A 23,944-nucleotide genomic window follows, 5' to 3' on the forward strand; every position below is an offset into this window, starting at 1 on the left:
TCAGCCATTAAAAACTATGAAATAATGCCATTTGCAGCAACATGGATGGACATGGTGGATATCATACTGAGAAGTCAAAAGAAAAAGACAAGTATCATATGATATTGCTTATATGTGAAATCTAAAAAAAAAAGTTAAACTTGTTTACAAGATGGAGTCACAGACTGAGAGTACAAATTGATGACTACAGGCCAGGGCAGACCTGTTGGGGGTTGGGGGGTGATATATTGGGAATTTGGGATGACATGTACACACTACTATATTTACATTAAATAACTGACAAAATATATGAGTGAACTCTGGGAGATAATGAAGGACGGAGGAGCATTGTGTGCTGCTGCAGTCCATGTGGGTCACAAAGAGTCAGATATGATTTAGCAGCTGAACAACAGCAACATCAAATAGCACAGGAGATGTTGCTCAATATTCTGTAATAATATAAATGGGAAAATAATTTCAAAAAGAATAGATACATGTAAATGTGTAACTGAATTGCTTTGTTGTACAAATGAAACTAACACAATATTTTCAATCAACTATGCCCCAATATAAAATAAATGTAAAAATAATCTACTAGTGTCCCCATTAATGACAAGAAGAATATAAATACAAAATTCACTATTGTATTGTCAGACTTGCTCATGCTGCATTTGAACAGCTACTCAGATTTAGTATTATGTACCTTTTAATAGAGAAAATTGCAGCTTTATTAAATATATATAACTTATTTTTTTAAGACTTGTTATGATGGAAATACTGTGTGACTTGGACAGAGTGTAAAAAGGGATTATGACTAATTATGTAATGAGATACTCTTATAGTAATGAAATGAGAATAAAAAAGAAGAGGAAATAAAACAAAAAGATATCTGAGTAATGAGAAAATTTTTAGGTTAAACAAGATAAATAACCAAAGTGAGGCAGGAGATTTGGAGTAGGAGGAAGGAAAAGATCTATCAACTGATTGATAAACCAAACGTAGAAATACGAGAGAAGACTTAGCAGTGCCATAGACTAAATTAGCATTCTCCTTATAAAAGGCTCTTTGTAGAGATACTAACGACTTTTAAGTATATTCCGCCATAACCAACTTGTCAGGAAATTCTTTTGATTCCAATTTCAAAGGTATTCTAAATATATCCAGCACTCTCTATTTCAGTTAAAACTTTCCTAATTTTCAAATCACTATAGTGTCTCCCTCAAACCATCAATACAACCACAAATGATCCTTCTACTACCACTTTATCTTTGATGCATTTACCACACAGCAGTCAAAATGATCTTTTAAAAACATAGATCAAATCACATCACTTCTCTGTTGGAAATCCTCTAACAACTTCCCTCTTGCACATAGAATAATAAATTACATTATAAAAGTAATTGTTTTAGAACCTGTTCTGTTTCTCTCTCATTGAGCTAACTTTGGATCATACTTCCCACCTTTCAATCTGATCCAGCCATCCAAACTAGCTTCTTTTTCTGTTTCTGAAACATTTTTTCCTACTTGAGACCCTTTCTGTCAAATCTCTGTAGGAGTAAGTGTCTCATAATAGATGTCAAATTAAATATAAACTTTCTAGTCATTTTCTGACACCTCCACACAGTTATTATATCATTCTATCATTTCTATGTAATACTTGTTGTCTGATACTATTTTGTTTCTTCATTTGTTTATTATCTTTGTGCTGATCCTTGGCCTTATTACTCTCAAGTCTATTCCTAGATGTTTCCTTTATGTTGGAGAGTTAGGGAATGAAACTCACAGGCTCAGTTTCCTAGGCATATTGCTGATTTTCGCCATTCACAGATACTAGCAGGTAACTGAAAGATAAATCACAATCTGGAATCAACATTGCCAGGAGAAATATCAATAACCTCAGATAGGCAGAGGACACTACCCTAATGGCAGAAAGCAAAGAGGAACTAAAGAGCCACTTGATGATGCTGAAAGAGGAGAGTGAAAAAGCTGGTTTAAAACTCAACTTTCAGGAAACTAAGATCATGGTATCTGGTCCCATCACTTCATGGCAAATAGATGGGGAAACAATGGAAACAGTGTGAGATTTTATTTTGGGGGCTCCAAAATCACTGCAGATGGTGACTACAGCCATGAAATTAAAAGACACTTGCTCCTTGGAAGAAAAGCTATGAAAAACTGAGTGAGCATATTAAAAAGCAGAAACATTACTTTTCTAACAAATGTCTGTCTAGTCAAGACTGCAGTTTTTCCAGTAGTCATATATGGATGTGAGATTTGGAATATAAAGAAATTAAGTACTGAAAAATTGATCCTTTCAAACTGTGGTGTTGAGGAAGACTCTTGAGAGTCCCTTGGACTGTAAGGAGATCAAACCAGTCAATCCTAAAGGAAATCAACTCTGAATATTCATTGGAATGACTGATGCTGAAGTTGAAACTCCAATACTTTGGCCACCTGATGTGAAGAGCTAATTCATTAGAACAAACCCTAATGCTGGGAAAGATTGGAGGCAGGAGGAGAAATGGATAACAGAGGGTGAGATGGTTAGATGGCATTACTGACTCAATGGACATGAATTTGAGCAAGCTCTGGTAGGTGGTGAAGAACAGGGAAGCCTGGCATGCTGTAGTTCATGAAGTTGCAAAGAATTGGACACAACTGAACAACTGAACAGCAAGAATGTAAAGGAAAACAGGTCATTTACTCTTTGAAGGTTATAAGGAGGTGTACCAGAAAAGCTGTCCAAAGGAGGTGACATCTTCAGTATGATATGAAAAAATAAGTTTTCCATATAGACAAGAACAGTAAGCAAAAATATCAGAATGAAAGTAGAGCATATGCATATGCACAGAGTTCTTAAACCATACAGCATATTCATGGACAGTTTGTATTGCTGAATATAAAGTACAAAGTGGGTTGGTTGATAAAGATTACAAAGGATATTGATGAACCTAGAACCTATTAGACAGAGTGAAGTGAGTCAGAAAGAGAAAGATATGTACTATGGTATTCTATAGTATTCTAACACATATATACAGAATCTAGAAAAATAGTACTGAAGAATTTATTTACAGGGCAAAAATGGAGAAACAGACATAGAGAATAGACTTATGAACATGGGGAGAGGGTGAGATGTATGGAAAGCGTAACATGGAAACTTACATTACCTTATGTAAAATAGATAGCCAATGGGAATTTGCTGTATGGCTCAGCAAACTCAAACAGGGGTTCTGTATCAACCTAGAGGGGTGGGATGGGGAGGGAGTTTCCAAAGGGAGGGGATATATGTATACCTATGGCTGATTCATGTTGAGGTTTGACAGAAAACAGCAAAATTCTGTAAAGCAGTTATCCTTCAATAAAAATAAATTAATTAAAAAAAAAGATTACAAAGAAGATTTCTAAGAGGGAATGGGGTACATTAGCAGTTGATGGGATAGCACCATGATTTACACCTTTCTCCACAAATGTTGAGTAACATTAAACCAGGAAAAAAAGAAAAAAAAGTGGAAAAAAAAAAAAGGCAAAATGGTTTATCCTGAGTTAACTTCTAAATTCCTTTATATAAGCTATTACAATTAAGGAAATACCCAAAGACAATTTTACAGATAAAGTTGCATTTTTCTCAAGTAATGGGAAGTCTAGAAATACCTTCAGCATATATTTGTCTTCTCAATAATGCCATTGATGACCAAACCTCTATGTTTCTAAGTCCTTTTTCTGTATCATTCTGAGTATGTTACTTTTAAGTATTGTGCTGATTGTCTTGTGATGGCAAGATGGCCGCTATTCGTCTTGCTCTAGGTACCAATCCTTCTTTTAAAGAAGGAAGAAGGAAAATTGGCAAAAATTTTTCTCTTTTTGAATTCTTGTATTTTTGTCGAGCATGAGAAGTCTTGTCCAGCCATTTAATTGGCCAAAAATTGTTGTCCTACACATCTTTGATGGAGAAGGAAACAGCAACCCACTCCAGTGTTCTTGCCTGGAGAATCCCATGGACAGAGGAGCCTGGTTGGCTATATACCGCAGGGTCGCAAGAGTCGGACAAAACCACCACAAAGCTTTGAAACAGCCAGTTGCTTAGCAAAATGAGATCAGCATACATAACTGGTTTAAATTAAGCATGAGACTTCCTGGGGGTGTCATGGAAATAAGAAAATCTACCTATATCCTAAATAAGGTATGGTTCTGTTTGAGGGGTTAGGAATAACTTGAAATGGAACAGATAAAATCTGCCAGATATACAGAGTATAGAAATGCTTTCTATAACTTAATCTCAATTTTGTTTTCTAATCTCACAGATCATCAATCCTTTATCCCTCATCTCACTCCCACCTCAACTTTCCACTTATATACACACACACACACACACACACATACACACACACACACACACACACATATACACAGACTGTAGCCATAGTTGTTTCTTGTTCTCAAACTTTTGTGGTTCCCAAAATCTATCATGACTGTAACCCCTGGGAGTTTTCTATTGTGCATTCCTTACCTAGAAATAGCTTTCTTATTTATTGTTTGGCTATATCTGCTCAGTTTTCAGTATTAAGCTAAGGTTTCAACCCCCAAACAAGCCTTTATTATGTGCCTCTCTTTCTTCTTTCATAGCAGTCTCCCCTCTTATGATATGGTACCACATTTTATTTTGTTTTTCCTATTTGTCTCCCATATATGTCAGTGAACTCTGAGAGGAGAGTTTCATATCTTCTTTCAGTATTGTGTCCTCTGCATCTCTTTGTCATAACCTAACATATCCCAAAAAGTGAAATAACCATAGTCAGCAAGTTTTCTATTTTGTTGGCTCTGCATAGTATTTGAAAAAAAAGAAAATCCTTTTAAAATATAAATGGATTTAAGCAAGCATATACTTACCTATTCATTATCAAGCTTTTGGCCTTGATTATCTATAAGACATTTGAGGTTGTCAGGCCTACATAAGCAATGAATGTATACTGAATAATTTAATTAATGAAAATTATTTGCAAGTGTAGATATTTCTGTCTTGGATTACTAAATAGATCAGATCAGATCAGATCAGTCGCTCAGTCGTGTCTGACTCTTTGTGACCCCATGAATCACAGCATGCCAGGCCTCCCTGTCCATCACCAACTCCCGGAGTTCACTAAGACTCATATCCATCGAGTCAGTGATGCCATCCAGCCATCTCATCCTCTGTCGTTCTCTTTTCCTCCTGCCCCCAATCCCTCCCAGCATCAGAGTCTTTTCCAATGAGTCAACTCATTGCATGAGGTGGCCAAAGTACTGGAGTTTCAGCTTTAGCATCACTTCTTCCAAAGAAATCCCAGGGCTGATCTCCTTCAGAATGGACTGGTTGGATCTCCTTGCAGTCCAAGGGACTCTCAAGAGTCTTCTCCAACACCACAGTTCAAAAGCATCAATTCTTCGGCGTTCAGCCTTCTTCACAGTCCAGCTCTCACATCCATACATGACCACAGGAAAAACCATAGCCTTGACTAGACAAACAGTAGAATTTACTAAGATTGGAATTTTAGGAAGACAAATGGATCTCAGGAAAAGCAAGTTCAATTTGGAACACTTTGAATTTGTGATCTTGCTGTGAGACACTCAGACATAAAGGTCATTACAGAAAGAGATCAAAATTTGTTAACGCTCTCTAGTTACAAGGAAAGATCTTTGACTTAGTCATTGAAAGCCTTAATAAAGTTAAAAGACTGAAAAAAAGACAGAGGGTAATTGCAAAGAAGAGAGCATTTAAATGAGAAGTTAGTATCAAAATGAGAAATTAATATCAAAGCTACTTTAGAAACCCAATGCTTTTGGAAATTAAATGTCCACTTTTAAATGATGGGTGTATCTAAGAAGCCATGAAAATAAAATTAGAAAATACATATGACAGAATAAAAATGGAAAGATAATTTATCAGACATTGTTACCTGAAGCTAAAGCTGCTCAATGCAATTAAATAAATGTGGAATCTTGAATAATCTATGAAATCAAATAATGGGCACAAGCATAAGATTTTGTGAAATTTGAACAAAATCTGTACTTTAGCTAATACTGTATTGCATGTTAATTTCTTGTTTTTTAAGCCTTTGTCTAGTGTAGTAAAAACTTTGTATGTATATGTATATATATATATATATAAATAGCATGTATAATATATATATATATATACTAGAAACTGAATTTTTGCCTAGTTAAGAAAGTATGACATTTTGATTCCACGTGTTTGAAAAAGTATGAATAGAATGCTAGATTTCTAACTTATATTCACTCAAAACTTTGACATAGTTCCATTTATTCTGGCATGTAGTATCCCTGCTAAAAGTCTAAAAAGCATATTATCTTAGTGATTTTTGAGGTCATTTTAATGATAGTAATTTTCTACACGTTTAATAATTTTTTTCTGTCCTTTATAGAAATGGTTTGAAGATGTTTTAATTTTTAGGTCATCTTTCATGTTTGGATAGTTTCTACTAGTATAGTGATAATTTTGAAAAAATATGGACCTGCTTTAGTGATAAATTTCTGCCTCTGTCGGAAAGTTGTCTAGATCTTTAAATAAACCAAAAATCAATAACTGAAAAAAATTTAGTTACAAATTCACTGTTTATGTTATTCTCTCAAGATCCTCTGCTTCTTATTTCTTAAATCTTCTTCGACTCAGACACCATCATTTGTTCTTCCTTATCTCTTTAGTTGTTCATATTTTTCTATTTGTATGAAATTATATTAGCTATTTGATTTACACGAAACATTTATATATTTTGAAAACTCTCATATCTTCTTTTTCTGAAAGCTTTGAGGTTTTAATGTTTTTGCAATAATAAGTATTATTTTTTTAAAAAATATGGTAGTATTTAGACATAGGCTAGGTCAACGATTGTTTTTCAAACTATGCTCTTATATATCACATGCTTTATGATTTGCTATTTTCAGACTGAAGATGTATTCAATCATTTATTTCAAAATGTTCTATCAGATTATATAACCTACTAAACTGTAATGTTTTATTCAACCTGGTAGAACAGATGTCTGTTCATTAGTGACAAAGAAATTGCAGTGAAAATTACAGAGCTTGTATTATTTTACTGTTTCCCTTGACATAAATATTTTTAATAAAACACTTTCTTTAATTTCAACTCAAATGTTAAAGCAGTTCATAAAATAAAAATGTATTTGTTAAACCTACCCATTTTATGGATGTTATTGCCCTTGGATTCTGCTAAAGAGACTGCTTATTTTATTAACTTCTGCTTTCTCTGCATTGTTTTTTACTTTTATATTTTTGTTTTAGAATATGTTAAAGTATAGCTATGATCCTAATGAAGGTGCTTGCAGATGCCCAAAGAAGAGTCTTTTTTTCAAAACTGGGGAAGAAATTAATGGCTTTCACAACTATTTCTGTGATTGAGAAATACAATTGAGTATCCCAAATGTGTTTGCCATTATATACTTTACAAATAATATTTCATATCATTACCATGACAGATAAGGAAGCTGAGGCTTAGAGAGATTGTTATTTTCTCAAAGCCATAAAGCTGGAAAAGGGAAAATTAGGATTTGAAAGATTTGCAGTTTAAATTGTTAATGTCAAATCTAAACTACCTCCCCCAGTGTATTAATTGGAGGAAAAAAAATGGAAAAGTTAATCTCTGGTGAGGGGTATGGTAAAAACTTCAGAGACAATCACTGCCAGTGTTTGGAATAGGTATAGCAACAAAGCACTTAAGTGTTTATTATAGCAAATTGTCTTTATAGTTTTCTATAGTCAAAAGAAACAAGCTAAAACACCTGTTATTTAAACAAGATGCAATATATTGTTTTTAGTAAGAACAGCCGGGTTAAACTAGAATATTATAATCACCTGTGACAAATACAGTGCCCTTGATAGAATCTTTAATTTAGTTTATTAATTTAGTTCATTAAGTTCTGGGGGCCAGACTTCTGTGAGCCAGATCTTGTACTAAGGTCTCTTTCGTAATGTTTTACCATCGTTAGTTTCTAACTGGTACATTGCAGATAGTGACTGCAGCCATGAAATTAAAACAAGCTTGCTCCTTGGAAGAAAAGTTATGACCAACCTCAGTTCAGTTCAGTTCAGTTAAGTCTCTAAATGTCCGACTCTTTGCGACCCCATGTATCACAGCACGCCAGGCCTCCCTGTCTATCACCAACTCCCAAAGATAACTCAAACTCATGTCCATCGAGTCGGTGATGCCATCCAGCCATCTCATCCTATGTCGTCCTATTTTTCCTCCTGCCCCTAATCCCTCCCAGAATCAGAGTCTTTTCCAATGAGTCAACTCTTCGCATGAGGTGGCCAAAGTACTGGAGTTTCAGCTCTAGCATCATTCCCTCCAAAGAACACCTAGGGCTGATTTCCTTTAGGATGGACTGGTTGGATCTCCTTGCAGTCCAAGGGACTCTCAAGAGTCTTCTCCAACACCATAGTTCAAAAGCATCAGTTCTTCGGCGCTCAGCTTTCTTCACAGTCCAACTCTCACATCCATACATGACCACTGGAAAAGCCATAGCCTTGACTAGACGGACCTTTGTTGCCAAAGTAATGCCTCTACTTTTCAATAGCTATCTAGGTTGGTTATAAGTTGCCTTCCAAGGAGTAAGCGTCTTTTAATTTCATGGCTGAAATCACCATCTGCAGTGATTTTGGAGCCCCAAAAAGTAAAGTCTGACACTGTTTCCACTGTTTCCCCATCTATTTCCCATGAAGTGATGGGACCAGATGCCATGATCTTCGTTTTCTGAATGTTGAGCTTTAAGCCAACTTTTTCACTCTCCTCTTTCACTTTCATCAAGAGGATTTTTGGTTCCTCTCCACTTTCTGCCATAAGGGTGGTGTCATCTGCATATCTGAGGTTATTGATACTTCTCCCAGCAATCTTGATTCCAGCTTGTGCTTCTTCCAGCCCAGCGTTTCTCATGATGTACTCTAGGGTGACAATATACAGGCTTGACATACTCCTTTTCCTATTTGGAACCAGTCTGTTGTTCCATGTCCAGTTCTAACTGTTGCTTCCTGACCTGCATACAGATTTCTCAAGAGGCAGGTCAGGTGGTCTGGTATTCCCATCTCTTTCAGAATTTCCCACAGTTTATTGTGATCCACACAGTCAAAGGCTTTGGCATAGTCAATAGAGCAGAAATAGATGTTTTTCTGGAACTCTTTTGCTTTTTCCATGATCCAGCAGATGTTGGCAATTTGATCTCTGGTTCCTCTGCCTTTTCTAAAACCAGCTTGAACATCTGGAAGTTCATGGTTCATGTATTGCTGAAGCCTGGCTTGCAGAATTTTGAGCATTCCTTTACTAGCGTGTGAGATGAGTGCAATTGTGTGGTAGTTTGAGCATTCTTTGGCATTGCCTTTCTTTGGGATTGGAATGAAAACTGACCTTTTCCAGTCCTGTGGCCACTGCTGAGTTTTCCAAATTTGCTGGCATATTGAGTGCAGCACTGTCATAGCATCATCTTTCAGGATTTGAAATAGCTCAACTGGAAAAGCATCACCTCCACTAGCTTTGTTCATAGTGATGCTCTCTAAGGCCCACTTAACTTCACATTCCAGGATGTCTGGCTCTAAGTGAGTGATCACACCATCGTGATTATCTGGGTCTTGAAGATCTTTTTTGTAGAGTTCTTCTGTGTATTCTTGCCACCTCTCCTTAATATCTTCTGCTTCTGTTAGGTCCGTACCATTTCTGTCCTTTATTGAGCCCATCTTTGCATCAAATGTTCCCTTGATATCTCTAATTTTCCTGAAGAGATCTCTAATCTTTCCCATTCTGTTGTTTTCCTCTATTTATTTGCATTGATTGCTGAGGAAGGCTTTCTTATCTCTCCTTGCTATTCTTGGGAACTCTGCATTCAAATGGGTATATCTTTCCTTTTCTCCTTTGCTTTTATAAGCTTCTTTTCTTTTCATGGCTATTTGTAAGGCCTCCCCAGACAGCCATTTTGCTTTTTTGCATTTCTTTTTCATGGGGATGGTCTTGATCCCTGTCTCCTGTACAGTGTCACGAACCTCAGTCCATGGTTCATCAGGCACTCTATCTATCAGATCTAGTCCCTTAAAACTATTTCTCACTTCCACTGTATAATTATAGGGGATTTGATTCCAGTCATATCTGAATGGTCTAGTGGTTTTCCCTACTTTCTTCAATTTCAGTCAGAATTTGGCAATAAGGAGTTCATGATCTGCGCCACAGTCAGATCATCCCAGTCTTGTTTTTGCTGACTGTATAGAGCTTCTCCATCTTTGGCTGCAAAGAATATAATCAACCTGATTTTGGTGTTGACCATCTGGTGATGTCCATGTGTAGTGTCTTCTTCTCTTGTGTTGTTGGAAAAGGGTGTTTGCTATGACCAGTGTGTTCTCTTAGCAAGTATCTATTAGCCTTTGCCCTGCTTCATTCCGAATTCCAAGGCCAAATTTGCCTGTTACCCCAGGTGTTTCTTGACTTCCTACTTTTGCATTCCAGTCCCGTATAATGAAAAGGACATCTTTTTGGGTGTTCTAAAAGGTCATGTAGGTCTTCATAGAAGCATTCAACTTCAGCTTCTTCAGCGTTACTGGTTGGGGCATAGACTTGGATTACTGTGATATTGAATGGCTTGCCTTGGAAATGAACAGAGATCATTCTGTCGTTTTTGAGATTGCGTCAAAGTACTGCATTTAGGACTCTTTTTTTGACCATGATGGCTACTTCATTTCTTCTAAGGGATTCCTGCCCACTGTAGTAGAAATAATGGTCATATGAGTTAATATCACCCATTCCAGTCCATTTTACTTCGCTGATTCCTAGAATGTTGACGTTCACCGTTGCCATCTCCCATTTGACCACTTCCAGTTTGCCTTGATTCATGGACCTAACATTCCAGGTTCCTATGTGGGCCTTAGAAAGCATCTCTATGAACAATGCTAGTGGAGGTGATGGAATTCCAATTGAGCTATTTCAAATCCTGAAAGATGATGCTGTGAAAGTGCTGCACTCAATATGCCAGCAAATTTGGAAAACTCAGCAGTGGCCACAGGACTGGAAAAGGTCAGTTTTCATTCCAATCCCAAAGAAAGGCAATGCCAAAGAATGCTCAAACTACTGCACGATTGCATTCATCTCACATGCTAGTAAATAATGCTCAAAATTCTGCAAGCCAGGCTTCAGCAATACGTGACACGTGAACTTCCAGATGTTCAAGCTGGTTTTAGAAAAGGCAGAGGAACCAGAGATCAAATTGCCAACATCTGCTGGATCATGGAAAAAGCAATAGGGTTCCAGAAAAACATCTATTTCTGCTTTGTTGACTATGCCAAAGCCTTTGACTCTATGGATCACAATAAACTGTGGGAAATTCTGAAAGAGATGGGAATACCAGACCACCTGACCTGCCTCTTGAGAAATCTGTATGCAGGTCAGGAAGCAACAGTTAGAACTGGACATGGAACAACAGACTGGTTCCAAATAGGAAAAGGAGTATGTCAAGGCTGTATATTGTCACCCTGTTTATTTAACTTCTATGCAGTGTACATCACGAGAAACGCTGGACTGGAAGAAGCACAAGGTGGAATCAAGATTGCCAAGAGAAATATCAATAACCTCAGATATGCAGATGACACCACCCTTATGGCAGAAAGTGAAGAGGAACTCAAAAGCCTCTTGATGAAAGTAAATGAGGAAAGTGAAAAAGTTGGCTTAAAGCTCAACATTCATAAAACAAAGATCATGGCATCTGGCCCCATCCCTTCATGGGAAATAGATGGGGAAACAGTGGAAACAGTATCAGACTTTATTTTTCTGGGCTCCAAAATCACTGAAGATGGTGAATGCAGCCATGAAATTAAAAGACGCTTGCTCCTTGGAAGGCAAGTTATGACCAACCTAGATAGCATATTCAAAAGCAGAGATAATACGTTGCCAACAAAGGTCCGTCTAGTCAAGGCTGTGGTTTTTCCAGTGGTCATGTATTGATGTGAGAGTTGGACTGTGAAGAAGCTGAGCACCGAAGAATTGATGCTTTTGAACTGTGGTGTTGGAGAAGACTCTTGAGAGTCCCTTGGACTGCAAGGAGATCCAACCAGTCCATTCTGAAGGAGATCAGCCCTGGGATTTCTGTGGAAGGAATTTTGCTAAAGCTGAAACTCCAGTACTTTGGCCACCTCATGCGAAGAGTTGACTCATTGGAAAAGAGTCTGATGCTGGGAGGGATTGGGGGCAGGAGGAGAAGGGGATGACAGAGGATGAGATGGCTGGATGGCATCACTGACTCGATGGAAGTGAGTCTGGCTGAACTCTGGGAGTTGGTGATGGACAGGGAGGCCTGGCGATCTGCAATTCATGGGGTCGCAAAGAGTCGAACATGACCGAACACTGAACTGAACTGAACTGATGCAGTGTTGTTCCTTACAGCATTGGACCTTGCTTCTGTCACCAGTCACATCCACAACTGGGAATTGTTTTTGCTTTGGCTCCATCCCTTCATTCTTTCTGGAGTTATTTCTCCACTGATCTCCAGTAGCATATTGGGCACCTACTGACCTGGGGAGTTCCTCTTTCAATATCCTATCATTTTGCCTTTTCATACTGTTCTTGGGGTTCTCAAGGCAAGAATACTGAAGTGGTTTGCCATTCTCTTGTCCAGTGGACCACATTCTCTCATACCTCTCCACCATGACCCGCCTGTCTTGGTTGGCCCCACATGACGTGGCTTAGTTTCATTAAGTTAGACAAGGCTATGGTCCCAGTGTGATTAGATTGACTAGTTTTCTGTGATTATGGTTTCAGTTTGTCTGCCCTCTGATGCCTTCTTGCAACACCTACTGTCTTACTTGGGTTTCTCTTACCTTGGACATGGGGTATCTCTTCATGGCTGCTCCAGCAAAGCACAGCTGCTGCTCCTTACTATGGACGAGGGGTATCTCCTCACTGCCATCCCTCCTGACCTTGAACGAGGAGTAGCTCCTCTAGGCCCTCCTGCACCTGCACACCCACCACTCCCAGACCAACCTAAACAACATATTAAAAAGCAGGGACATTATTTTGCCAACAAAGTCCATCTAGTCAAAGCTATGGTTTTTCCAGTAGTGATGTATGGATGTGAAAGTTGAACTATAAAGAAAGCTGAGCGCTGAAAAATTGATGCTTTTGGAATGTGGGTTGGAGAAGACTCTTGAGAGTCCCTTGGCCTGCAAGGAGATCCAACTGGTCCATCCTAAAGGAAATCAGTCCATAATATTCATTGGAAGGACAGATGCTGAAACTGACACTCCAGTGCTTTGGCCACCTGATGCAAAGAACTGACTCATTTGAGCATACCCTGATGCTGGGATAAGATTGAAGGTGGGAAGAGAAGGTGACGACAGTTGGATGGCATCACCGACTCAGTGGACATGAGTTTGTGTAAACTCTGGCAGTTGGTGATGGACAGGGAGGCCTGGCATGCTGCAGTTCATGGGGTCACAAAGAGTCAAACATGACAGACCGACTGAACTGAACTTAATTGAACCTCCCTAGTATAGATCACACCATATCATCTCCCTGAAAAACATGATTACTCCAACATGCTGTAATCAAATTCCTACTTCTGCCTTTTTCTTCTTAACATTTATTCTTCAACCAGAGATAATTTGGTCACTTTAAAACATTAAATGTCATAATGCCATTCCTTTGGTTCATAGTCCTATAACTACTCCTCCATTCTCCCAGAGTAAAAGTTACAACTCTTACTATGATGTACTGATTTATAAATGATCTGCCCTCAGTCTCTTTTTTTTCTTCCTTAACTTCATTTCATACCCGTGTCCTCTTAATTTGTGTACTGTAATCACATTACATTCTTTTTTGATCACATTACTTTCTTTTTTGTCCCTGGAATACAATAAATGTGTCATATATAAGAGTTGAGTACATAACTGCCATTTCCTTCTCCAGAATTATAAGCAATTTAAGTAGCCATGACCGAGAATTTTAACCAATGCATGCGAGCTAGGTTGCTTCAGTTGTGTCTGACTCTTTGCGACCCTATGGTCTGTAGCCTACCAGGCTCCTCTGTCCATGGGGTTCTCCAGGCAAGAATACTAGTGTGGGTTGCATGCTCTCCTCCAGGGGATCCTCCCAACCCAGGAATCTAACCCACATTTCTTATGTCTCCTTCATTGGCAGGCAAGTTCTTTACCACTAGCACCATCTGGGAAGCCCTACCCAAGGATAGTTTTCTCCAATTATAGGGATACAATATCTCTGGACTTGGACATTTTTGATAAATCTGCATGTGTATTAAAGATAAATGTTTTACTTTATATGAACTATATATATACATACACATATATGTATATATAATATATACCATATACATATATACACATATATTTTATTATATATTTATTATTACAAATATATATTTACAAATATCACAAATATATTTACATACATACATATATACACATACATATACATATATATACATACATACAGTGTATATATTTATGTGTGTATATATTTATGTGTGTATATATATGTATATACATGCATATATGTATACGTGTGTATAGCCAGTAGACCAGGTTTAGCCTGCAGGATGGACACCGTTGCCAACCCTTGACCTAAACTACTTGAATTATGATTCTACTGGCCTACCTTTTTCTGATTAATCTTCCTTTTAAACTGCCCTACACACTGTTCCAGAGATCTCTTTTAGCAACGCAAATGTGATCACGAAATCCCCCTGCATGATAAGCTCAGGAAGTTGAACAGGAGCTGTTCAGGCACTGCCTGGGAGAGAGGGTACAGATAATGTTTTCCAGGCACAGAGGGTGCAGACAGAAAACAGCATGGCATGTGCAAAAACTGTCAGCTGCTACAGGTGCTGATGACATGTGGCATTGTGTTAGAGATGAGGTGGAGAAGCTGCCAGTGACTTATTGTTGGAAGGAATTTAAGCCATTTTAAGAAAATAGAATTTGTTATTTTTTTCCCACTGGTAAGTTGCTGTTTAAGGATTTTAGGGGGAAAATACATGGTCAGTTTATTTAAAAAAAAAAATATATATATATATACACACATCCATGGATGGGCAAATACCTGTCCAAGTAAATACCTATGTAAATATCTGCTAAAGAAGTACTGTCATGTGGTATGAACACAAGCATTGTAATTCAAGGTTAGAAGTCTACTCTTTGCTTCACATTTACTACCTACTTAAGATGGGAAATTTAGTCAGTTTAGCTTTGGCTTCTACAACTAATAAGAAGATAATTAAACTTGATGAGAGCTTTCTACAGTTCCTACCAATATCAGCATGTTGTTGATTTACAGTAGATTCATATTTATGATTTTTATTATATATTTGTACAAGTCATATTTTCGTATTTTGGTTCCCCCAAAGAATATTTTTTGTCACTGTGGAACATTTTTCACCTACTCAATATTGCCAGTAGAACTGGAACCTAATTGTTATGTTATATGCTTCTAATACTGTTTTTTTAATCCTTTGCTCTATTTTAGCCTTGGATCAACTGTGCAGTTCTCTTGTGATGAAGATTATGTCCTACAGGGTGCTAAGAGCATCACCTGCCAACGGATAGCTGAAGTTTTTGCTGCTTGGAGTGATCACAGGCCTGTATGTAAAGGTAAGGAAGAGTCTTTAAAATAATAATACTTTCCTAACATATTTTAATAGTGTGAATTCATTCCATTGAATATAAATTTCAATTGAAACTGAATTGTAATGCAGGAAACATTTAGCTCATATATTTGACAATATTATTAAAAATATGTAATAGGCAAACCACTGTGTCAAATCCCAAGCAGTTTGCAGTCTAATAATCATATGGTAGCAAATTGGAACATTAAAATATGTAATACAGGCAATGATAACTCTTTTTGCCTTTTTAAAAATTATAACTCACCCTGTAGAGGCATTAATGTAGATATGGAATTTTAAATAATAATTGCACCTTAATTTGTATGCTTTGCCATTTTAATTGCTTAAATGTACAGTAGTCGTGATGTCAGTGGCAGTGGAGGTGGAACACTTGTTCTATGATTAGTTAATTTAAACTAAGACAAATCAATGAGTTCTCTGGCTTTTCATATTACCAGTAACTGCAGATAAGAATTATTTTCATATAAATTAAATGAAGCCCTTTTATTCTAAACTTTATTTAGCTACATTTGAAAATGAACACCTGATTCTGGCTTACTGGTGCTCTTGTTGCTTGTTCGTTGCTGTTGTAATTTTTAATAAATGGCATCTCTGCATATTTCAGTGTCTTAGTACTCAAAGTTCCATTAGCACTTCCTCTCCCTGAGGGAACATTTTCACTCAGTTGCCCCACCCTCTAGAGTCCTCTCAGACAGATTCTGGTGACTAGAGAAAAGATAGATTTGAGAGCTGTTGTAAGAGGAAAAAGACAAAGTATTTGACAACTAGCTGGATATGGAAGGAGAAAGCGATAAGTTAAAGATGATGAGACTATGAGACTAAAGTCTATGATAGTAAAAAAAAGTCATGCTCTTAGTAAGTATAAAAAAACTGAATAGTGAAATTATATAGGTAATTTCATCATAGGCTTAATTTTTTAGGCACTTACTATGCATCAGGCACTGTGCTAACCACTGCATATACTCTGACTCATTTAAATCCTCTAAACAAACCAATGGAGTAAGCATTATTATCTCCATTTTAGAAATGAGTGTTGTGACATACAGAGATATCCAGTCACTCTCCCAAGCGCAAATGTTTGGAAAATGACAGAGTCTTTAAGAATGATATAGTTTGTGGAGAGAAGTCCAATTTCAGATCACTAAAGAGGGAATAGAAAATAGTAAAATGGAAGCAAATAGTTATATTCTATTCCCTTGGCAATGATAACCCAAAGTAAGAAGAAGAGAGAGCCTAGATTTTTCTTGGGTTCAAGTAATAATAATGTGAAACAGAGATAATGAGAAAATAAGATAAAATATGATCCTAAGGGAAGTTACATGATCCTAAACAAAAGCTTATTTGTACAAGTTGGTAAAAAACATTAAAAAAATTATTGAAATATGGTTGATTTACAATGCTGTGTTAAAGGTGTACAATAAAGTGTACAGTTATACATATAAATATTTATTATTTTTTACATTGTCTTTCATTATACAATGTTACAAGATATTGAGTATAATCCCTGTTCTATACAGTAGGTCATTGTTGGTTATCTGTTTTATATACAGTAATATGTATATTTTAATCCCAACTCCTAATTTATCTTTCTCCCCAGACCCATTTTGATAACGATATTTGTTTGCTTTCTGTCTGTGAGTCTACTGCTGTTTTCTAAATAAGTTAATCTGTATCTGTTTTTTAGATTCCACATTTAAATGTGGAATACAGTGTTTGTCTTTGTCTGATTTTCTTAACTTAGTAAGATAATCTCTTAGTTCATCTGTGTTGCTGCAAATGACATTATTTCATTCTTTTTTATGACTGAGCAACATTCCATTGTATGTATGTATTACATTTCTTTATCCTTTCATCTGTCAGTAGACACTTAGGTTGCTTCCATGTCCTGACTATTGTAAATAGTCCTGTTATGAACTTTGGGATGCATGTTAAAATTCTGTTTTTCCAGATAGATGCCCAGAACTAGGATTTTGGGATCATATGGCAACTCTATTTTTATACCTTTGAAGGCAGCGCCCTACTGTTCTCCATAGTGGCTATGGCAGTTTACATTGTCACCAACAGTGTAGTGGGGCTTCTTTCCTCCACACTCTCTCCAGCATTTATTATTTATAGACTTTTAGATGATGGCTGTTCTGACTGGTATGAGGTAATACATTACTGAAGTTTTGACTTGAATTTCTCTAATAATTAGTGATGTTGGGCATTTTTCATGTGCCTGCTGGTCATCTGTATGTCTTCTTTGGTGAAATGTCTTTTTAGATCTTCTGCCCATGTTTTGGTTGGGTTGTTTGTCTTTTTGATATTGAGCTATATGAACTGTTTGCATATTTTGGATATTAATCTGTTGCTGGTTGCGTTGTTTGCAGATGTTTTCTCCCATGTATAGGTTGTCTTTTTGTTTTGTTTGTTTTCCTTTGTTGTACAAAACGTTTTAAGTTTTAAGAAAAAAAATTAAGAACGGTTTACATGTTAAATATGACAGCTGCTAAAGAAATATAAAAAAATGTAAAGTTTACATGAAAGCCACTGTCTATGAAATATAACAATGACACCACAAAATCAAACTTATTCTTGGCTTTGAGATATGAAATATCTTGCTTTGCTTTTTATAAAGTGGACACTGAGTAAATAAATATTGTGGTAATTACTCTCACCAATGTCCTGACGATGAAAGAACAGTAAGCTGTTTAAAGTTGATTTCTTAAAAAAAAAAATAAATAAATAAAGTTGATTTCTTATGATATTCTCCACTCAAGATATACTTATAAGGGACAAAAGTGAAAATTGAGGTTTCAAGGTAGTGGTGTCCACACGTCCAGTTTTACATAAATTAGATGTGTGCATTTCTTTTATGGAAAGAAAGAATGGGAAAGTAGAGGACAGATTAAAGAAAAAGATTAATGCAGGAACAAAGTCTCACATAGAAACAGAAATTGTAGCCAGATCATGGGATTTAAGGTTTACCTAGAGTGAGACTGATACTATAAACCATCTTTTTTCATTCAAGACTCTCACTTCAATAAGAATAATGATTCATATTTATTATGATGGTAAATTGCTCAAAGGCAAAACTGGTATTATATTATTTTGTTACCTTTTACAAACCCTGTAGTAGAAAGAATAGTTCTGTATTGACTTAAATCTCAAGAAATGTTTCTTGAATATTAATGCATGCATATTTTCTTTGGTTCTAAGATACATTATTGATATATTTATATGTATGTAAATATACATGCACAAACATCTGTGTGTTTGTGTATATATATATATATATATATATAGAGAGAGAGAGAGAGAGAGAGCGCTACATATATATTTTCACTCAATAGTCATCAGTCATTGTTGGAAGGTATAATATTTGTGTGTTCAAAATTCATTTATTATTATTATTTCATCTTAATATTACATTTCCTACAGATATTAATCATTTATACACAACTTTACTCATTGCATGCAGGGCACATGTGTGTATGGTTTATTGAAAAAAAAATTTGCTGGTAGAAGTCACTGGCTGTAGTGTTGAAACAGTAATGGAGAAAACATGCTGAAATAGTAATTAAAGTTTTAAAATGACTATTCACTGTGAGTCTGAATGAAGAACAGTTTTCAAGTCTCATGGGTGCTTGGACAGAATAAATATGCTTTTTTCCAGATAGCAGCATAAATAACAGTATCAGTGCACCGCACCTTTGAGAAGTCATTAATAAAGCTGCTGTCTATGTATTGCATGGTTGAGCAATTAAGAAATTGTGCTTTTAAAGGGACTTAAATTCACACAAACTGCAAATTATGAATCAAAAGAAAAAGGACAATTCAGAAATTAATATTAATAAATTTTACACAACCTCAGACAATAATTTTTATTCCCTAAATGGAATATGTATATGAGATATTTGACAATTTACTGTTATGGAAATAATTTTCCTTTGTTGGAAATGCAATAGATACCCAAAAGCAAGAGCTTATGCAAATAAGATTTATGTGGTGAATGGAACATATATAGAAAATTTATTTTAGATTTTCATGTTGTTCAAAGAAACATCATTTGAGAATTGGCAATGTTACCTAGGAAACATTTAAGAGTGTTAATCTTGATAGATTGGGAAAAACTTTTTTGACTAATTTTCAGTCTATATTTATTTGGCTTGCCCCAAATAATGATTTTTTTTTTTTTCTGTTAAGTCACAATGGTGAGGTCTATTCTTGAGAGTAATGGAAGAGGTGATTAAGACAAGATTAGAAAAGAAAGCCAAAAGTGGGGGAGGGAAAATATTTTTAAAAGTAGAGTAAAAACCGAGGAGTCACCTTTTAATTTCTTTATTCAATCAGTCATCCAGTTATTTGTTTATTCACTTATTAACATACTGATTAATTTATTTTGGATTCCACAAACATTAATGAATGTAGGTATGTAGGTATATAGAATGTAGGTATGTCATATTAAACAGTACATGAGATACAAGGTATGTAAATTTTTTTATTATTTTGTATTGATTTGCAAGGTATAAACACAAAATTAATACATAGTAGACTGTTTTGTGTACAAGAGAGGTAAAATCCTCTGCAAAATTCAGATGAAAGGAGATTATTTCCATGTTTGGAGATTGTCAGGCATTGAAAACAAGGAAATACCATAAGGGCAGAACATGTGATTATTTTCTATTTCAACATTTAGTCTCATCCCTTGACCTCTAAGAAGAAGAGAGGGGCTGAAGATTAAACCAGTCATGTATAGCCAATGATTTAATTAATCATGTATATGTAATGAAGCCTCCATAAAACCACAAAAGCACAGGGTTCAGAGAACTTCTAAGTTGGTAAACACTTGGAGATTTGAGGAGAGTAATATACCTGGAGATGATGTGAATGTTTCAAACACCATTCCCAAGCCTTGCCTTGTGCATTTATTTTGTCTAGCCATTCCTGAGTTACTTCTTTTCATAATAAATTAGTAATCTAGTAAGTAAAATATTTCTCTGAGTTCTGTGAGCTGCTGTAGCAAATTAATCAAACCCCAAAATAGGATGATCTTGGAAATCTCTGACTTATAGCCAGTCAACTAGAAGTATAGGCAACAGACATGGTCTGGTGATTGGTATCTGAAGTCCAAGAAGAAGGTTGTGGGAATTTCCAGTTTGTAGCTGATTGGTAGTAGCGTAGGCAACAATGTGGCTTGAGAACGGCATCTGAAGTGGAGGGGTGCTGGGGAGTTGGGGACAGTCATCTAGACTGAATATTAACCTGTGGAATCTGATACTATCTCCAAGATAGTGTCAGAATTATGTTGACTTGTAATACACCTGGCTGGTGTCTCCATGCCTTGTGTTGTGGGGGAAGCTCCACCCCCAAGACACACTGGAATTGGGTCTGTGAATCTAATTTATTTAGTCACTCCTTATCTGAAGTATTGGCTCAGATGATAAAGCATCTGCCTACAATGCTGGAGACCCGGGTTTGATCCCTGGGTCTGGAAGATCCTCTGGAGAAGAAAATGGCAATCCACTCCAGTACTCTTGCCTGGAGAATCCCATGGATGGAGGAGCCTGGTGGGCTACAGTCCATGGGGTTGCAAAGAGTTGGACGCAACTGAGTGACTTTTTTTTCACTTTAACTTTATCTGAAGTATCTCTGAAAGAACCATTAAACCTCTACTACCACTGTCACTGTTCCATAATTCCATTACTACATCTGTCTCATGCTTTTTAATTTCGACTACAATTTATCATACATATCGCTGGCATTCTAATCCTTTCCAAAACTTACTTTTGTTATACATGAAGAATGTTCAAAGGCCGCATGCTATTTCCTAACTTCATACTGCAAACCAGTGAAATGAAATAATCAAGAATATGAATTCAGGTATCACACTATGCCAGTTTAAATCCCTGACCTTCTAACTTAAGTAATCTGCCTTCTTTATAATTACCAGATTTACTGTCTGTAAAAGGAACATTATAGTAAATCAGTGTCTACTTCATAGGGAATTGAGAATTTGTATGAGTATAAAATGAGGTAAACTATATGAAAGCATTTAGTGCATGGGCTGAATGAAACACAAGCCTCAAATGATAGAGGTACTGATAGTTGTCCCCTTCATGGATCACAGCCTTGTCATGGCAAAATGGCCTGCATAACTCAGTGAAGCCATGAGTGAAGCCATGCAGTGCCGTCCATGATGGACAGATCATAGTGAAGAGTTCTGACAGAATTTGGTCCAGTGGAGGATAAAATGGCTGTGCACTTCAGTACTCTTGTCTGGGGAACCCCATGAACAAGATGAAAAGGCAAAAGATATAATACTGGAAGATGAGCCCCCTGTCCCAGATCAGAAGATGTTCACTATGCTACTGATGAAGGAAGGAGGGCAGTTACAAATAGCTCTAGAAACAATGAAGTGGCTGGGCCAAAGCAGAAATGACACTCAGTTTTGGATGTGTCTGATGCCATTAAGAACAATATTGTATAGAAACTTAGAATGTTAGATCCATGAGTCAAGATGAATTGGACATGGTCAAGCAGATAACAAGATTAAATATCGACATCTTAGGAATCAGTAAACTAAAATGGACGGGGATGGTGAATTTAACTCAGATGATCCTTAATCTACGTGGAAGTGAGGAATAGATTTAAGGGACTAGATCTGATAGACAGAGTGCCTGATGAACCATGGACAGAGGTTCATGACATTGTATAGGAGACAAGGATCAGGACCATCCCCATGGAAAAGAAATGCAAAAAAGCAAAAAGGCAGTCTGAGGAGGCCTTACAAATAGCTGTGAAAAGAAGAGAAGAGAAAAACAAAGGAGAAAAGGAAAGATATAAGCATCTGAATGCAGAGTTCCAAAGAATAGCAAGGAGAGATAAGAAAGCTTTCCTCAGTGATCAAAGCAAAGAAATAGAGGAAAACAACAGAATGGGAAAGACTAGAGATCTCTTCAAGAAAATTAGAGATACCAAGGGAACATTTCATGTAATGATGGGCTCGATAAAGGACAGAAATGGTATGGATCTAGCAGAAGCAGAAGATATTAAGAAGAGGTGGCAAGAATACACAGAAGAACTGTACAAAAAAGAGCTTCACAACCCAGATAATCACAATGGTGTGATCACTCACTTAGAGCCAGAAATCCTGGAATGTGAAATCAAGTGGGCCTTAGGAAGCAAAACTACGAACAAAGCTAGTGGAGGTGATGGAATTCCAGGTGAGCTATTTCAAATCCTGGAAGATGATGCTGTGAAAGTGCTGCACTCTATATGCCAGCAAATTTGGAAAACTCAGCAGTGGCCACAGGACTGGAAAAGGTCAGTTTTCATTCCAATCCCAAAGAAAGGCAATGCCAAAGAATGCTCAAACTACCGCACAATTGCACTCATCTCACACGCTAGTAAAGTAATGCTCAAAGTTCTGCAAGCCAGGCTTCAGCAATACATGAACCATGAACTTCCAGATGTTCAAGCTGGTTTTAGAAAAGGCAGAGGAATCAGAGATCAAATTGCTAACATCTGCTGGATCACTGAAAAAGCAAAAGAGTTCCAGAAAAACATCTATTTCTGCTTTATTGACTATGCCAAAGCCTTTAACTGTGTGGATCATAATAAACTGTGGAAAATCTGAAAATCTGGCAATACCAGACCACCTGACCTGCCTCTTGAGAAACCTATATGCAGGTCAGGAAGCAACAGTTAGAACTGGACATGGAACAACAGACTGGTTCCAAATAGGAAAAGGAATATGTCAAGGCTGTATATTGTCAGCCTGCTCATTTAACTTATATGCAGATTACATCATAAGAAATGCTGGGCTGGAAGAAGCACAAGCTGGAATCAATATTTCCAGGAGGAATATCAATAACCTCAGATATGCAGATGACACCACCCTTATGGCAGAAAGTTAAGAGGAACTAAAGAGCCTCTTGATGAAAGTGAAAGAGGAGAGTGAAAAAGTTGGCTTAAAGCTCAACATTCAGAAAACAAAGATCATGGCATCTGGTCCCATCACTTCATGGGAAATAGATGGGGAAACAGTGGAAACAGTGGCAGACTTTATTTTTCTGGGCTCCAAAATCACTGCAGATGGTGATTGCAGCCATGAAATTAAAAGACGCTTACTCCTTGGAAGGAAAGTTATGACCAACCTAGATAGCATATTGAAAAGCAGAGATATTACTTTGCCAACAAAGGTCCATCTAGTCAAGGCTATGGTTTTTCCTGTGGTCATGTATGGATGTGAAAGTTGGACTGTGAAGAAAGCTCAGCACTAAAGAGTTGATGCTTTTGAACTGTGATG

General features: G+C 36.7%; 1 protein-coding gene across 1 annotated transcript in view; it reads left to right on the forward strand.

Moving 5' to 3' along the window:
- CSMD3 (CUB and Sushi multiple domains 3) overlaps positions 1 to 23,944 on the forward strand; it is a 1,469,335-nt gene that overhangs the window by 640,166 nt on the left and 805,225 nt on the right. Inside the window, exon 10 of the mRNA XM_061439111.1 lies at positions 15,495 to 15,619. Within this exon, the coding sequence (XP_061295095.1) occupies positions 15,495 to 15,619 (125 nt within the window). The remainder of the gene's footprint in view (positions 1 to 15,494; positions 15,620 to 23,944) is intronic.

The sequence above is a fragment of the Bos javanicus genome, chromosome 14, assembly GCF_032452875.1.
Source record: "Bos javanicus breed banteng chromosome 14, ARS-OSU_banteng_1.0, whole genome shotgun sequence".
NCBI lineage: Eukaryota > Metazoa > Chordata > Mammalia > Artiodactyla > Bovidae > Bos > Bos javanicus.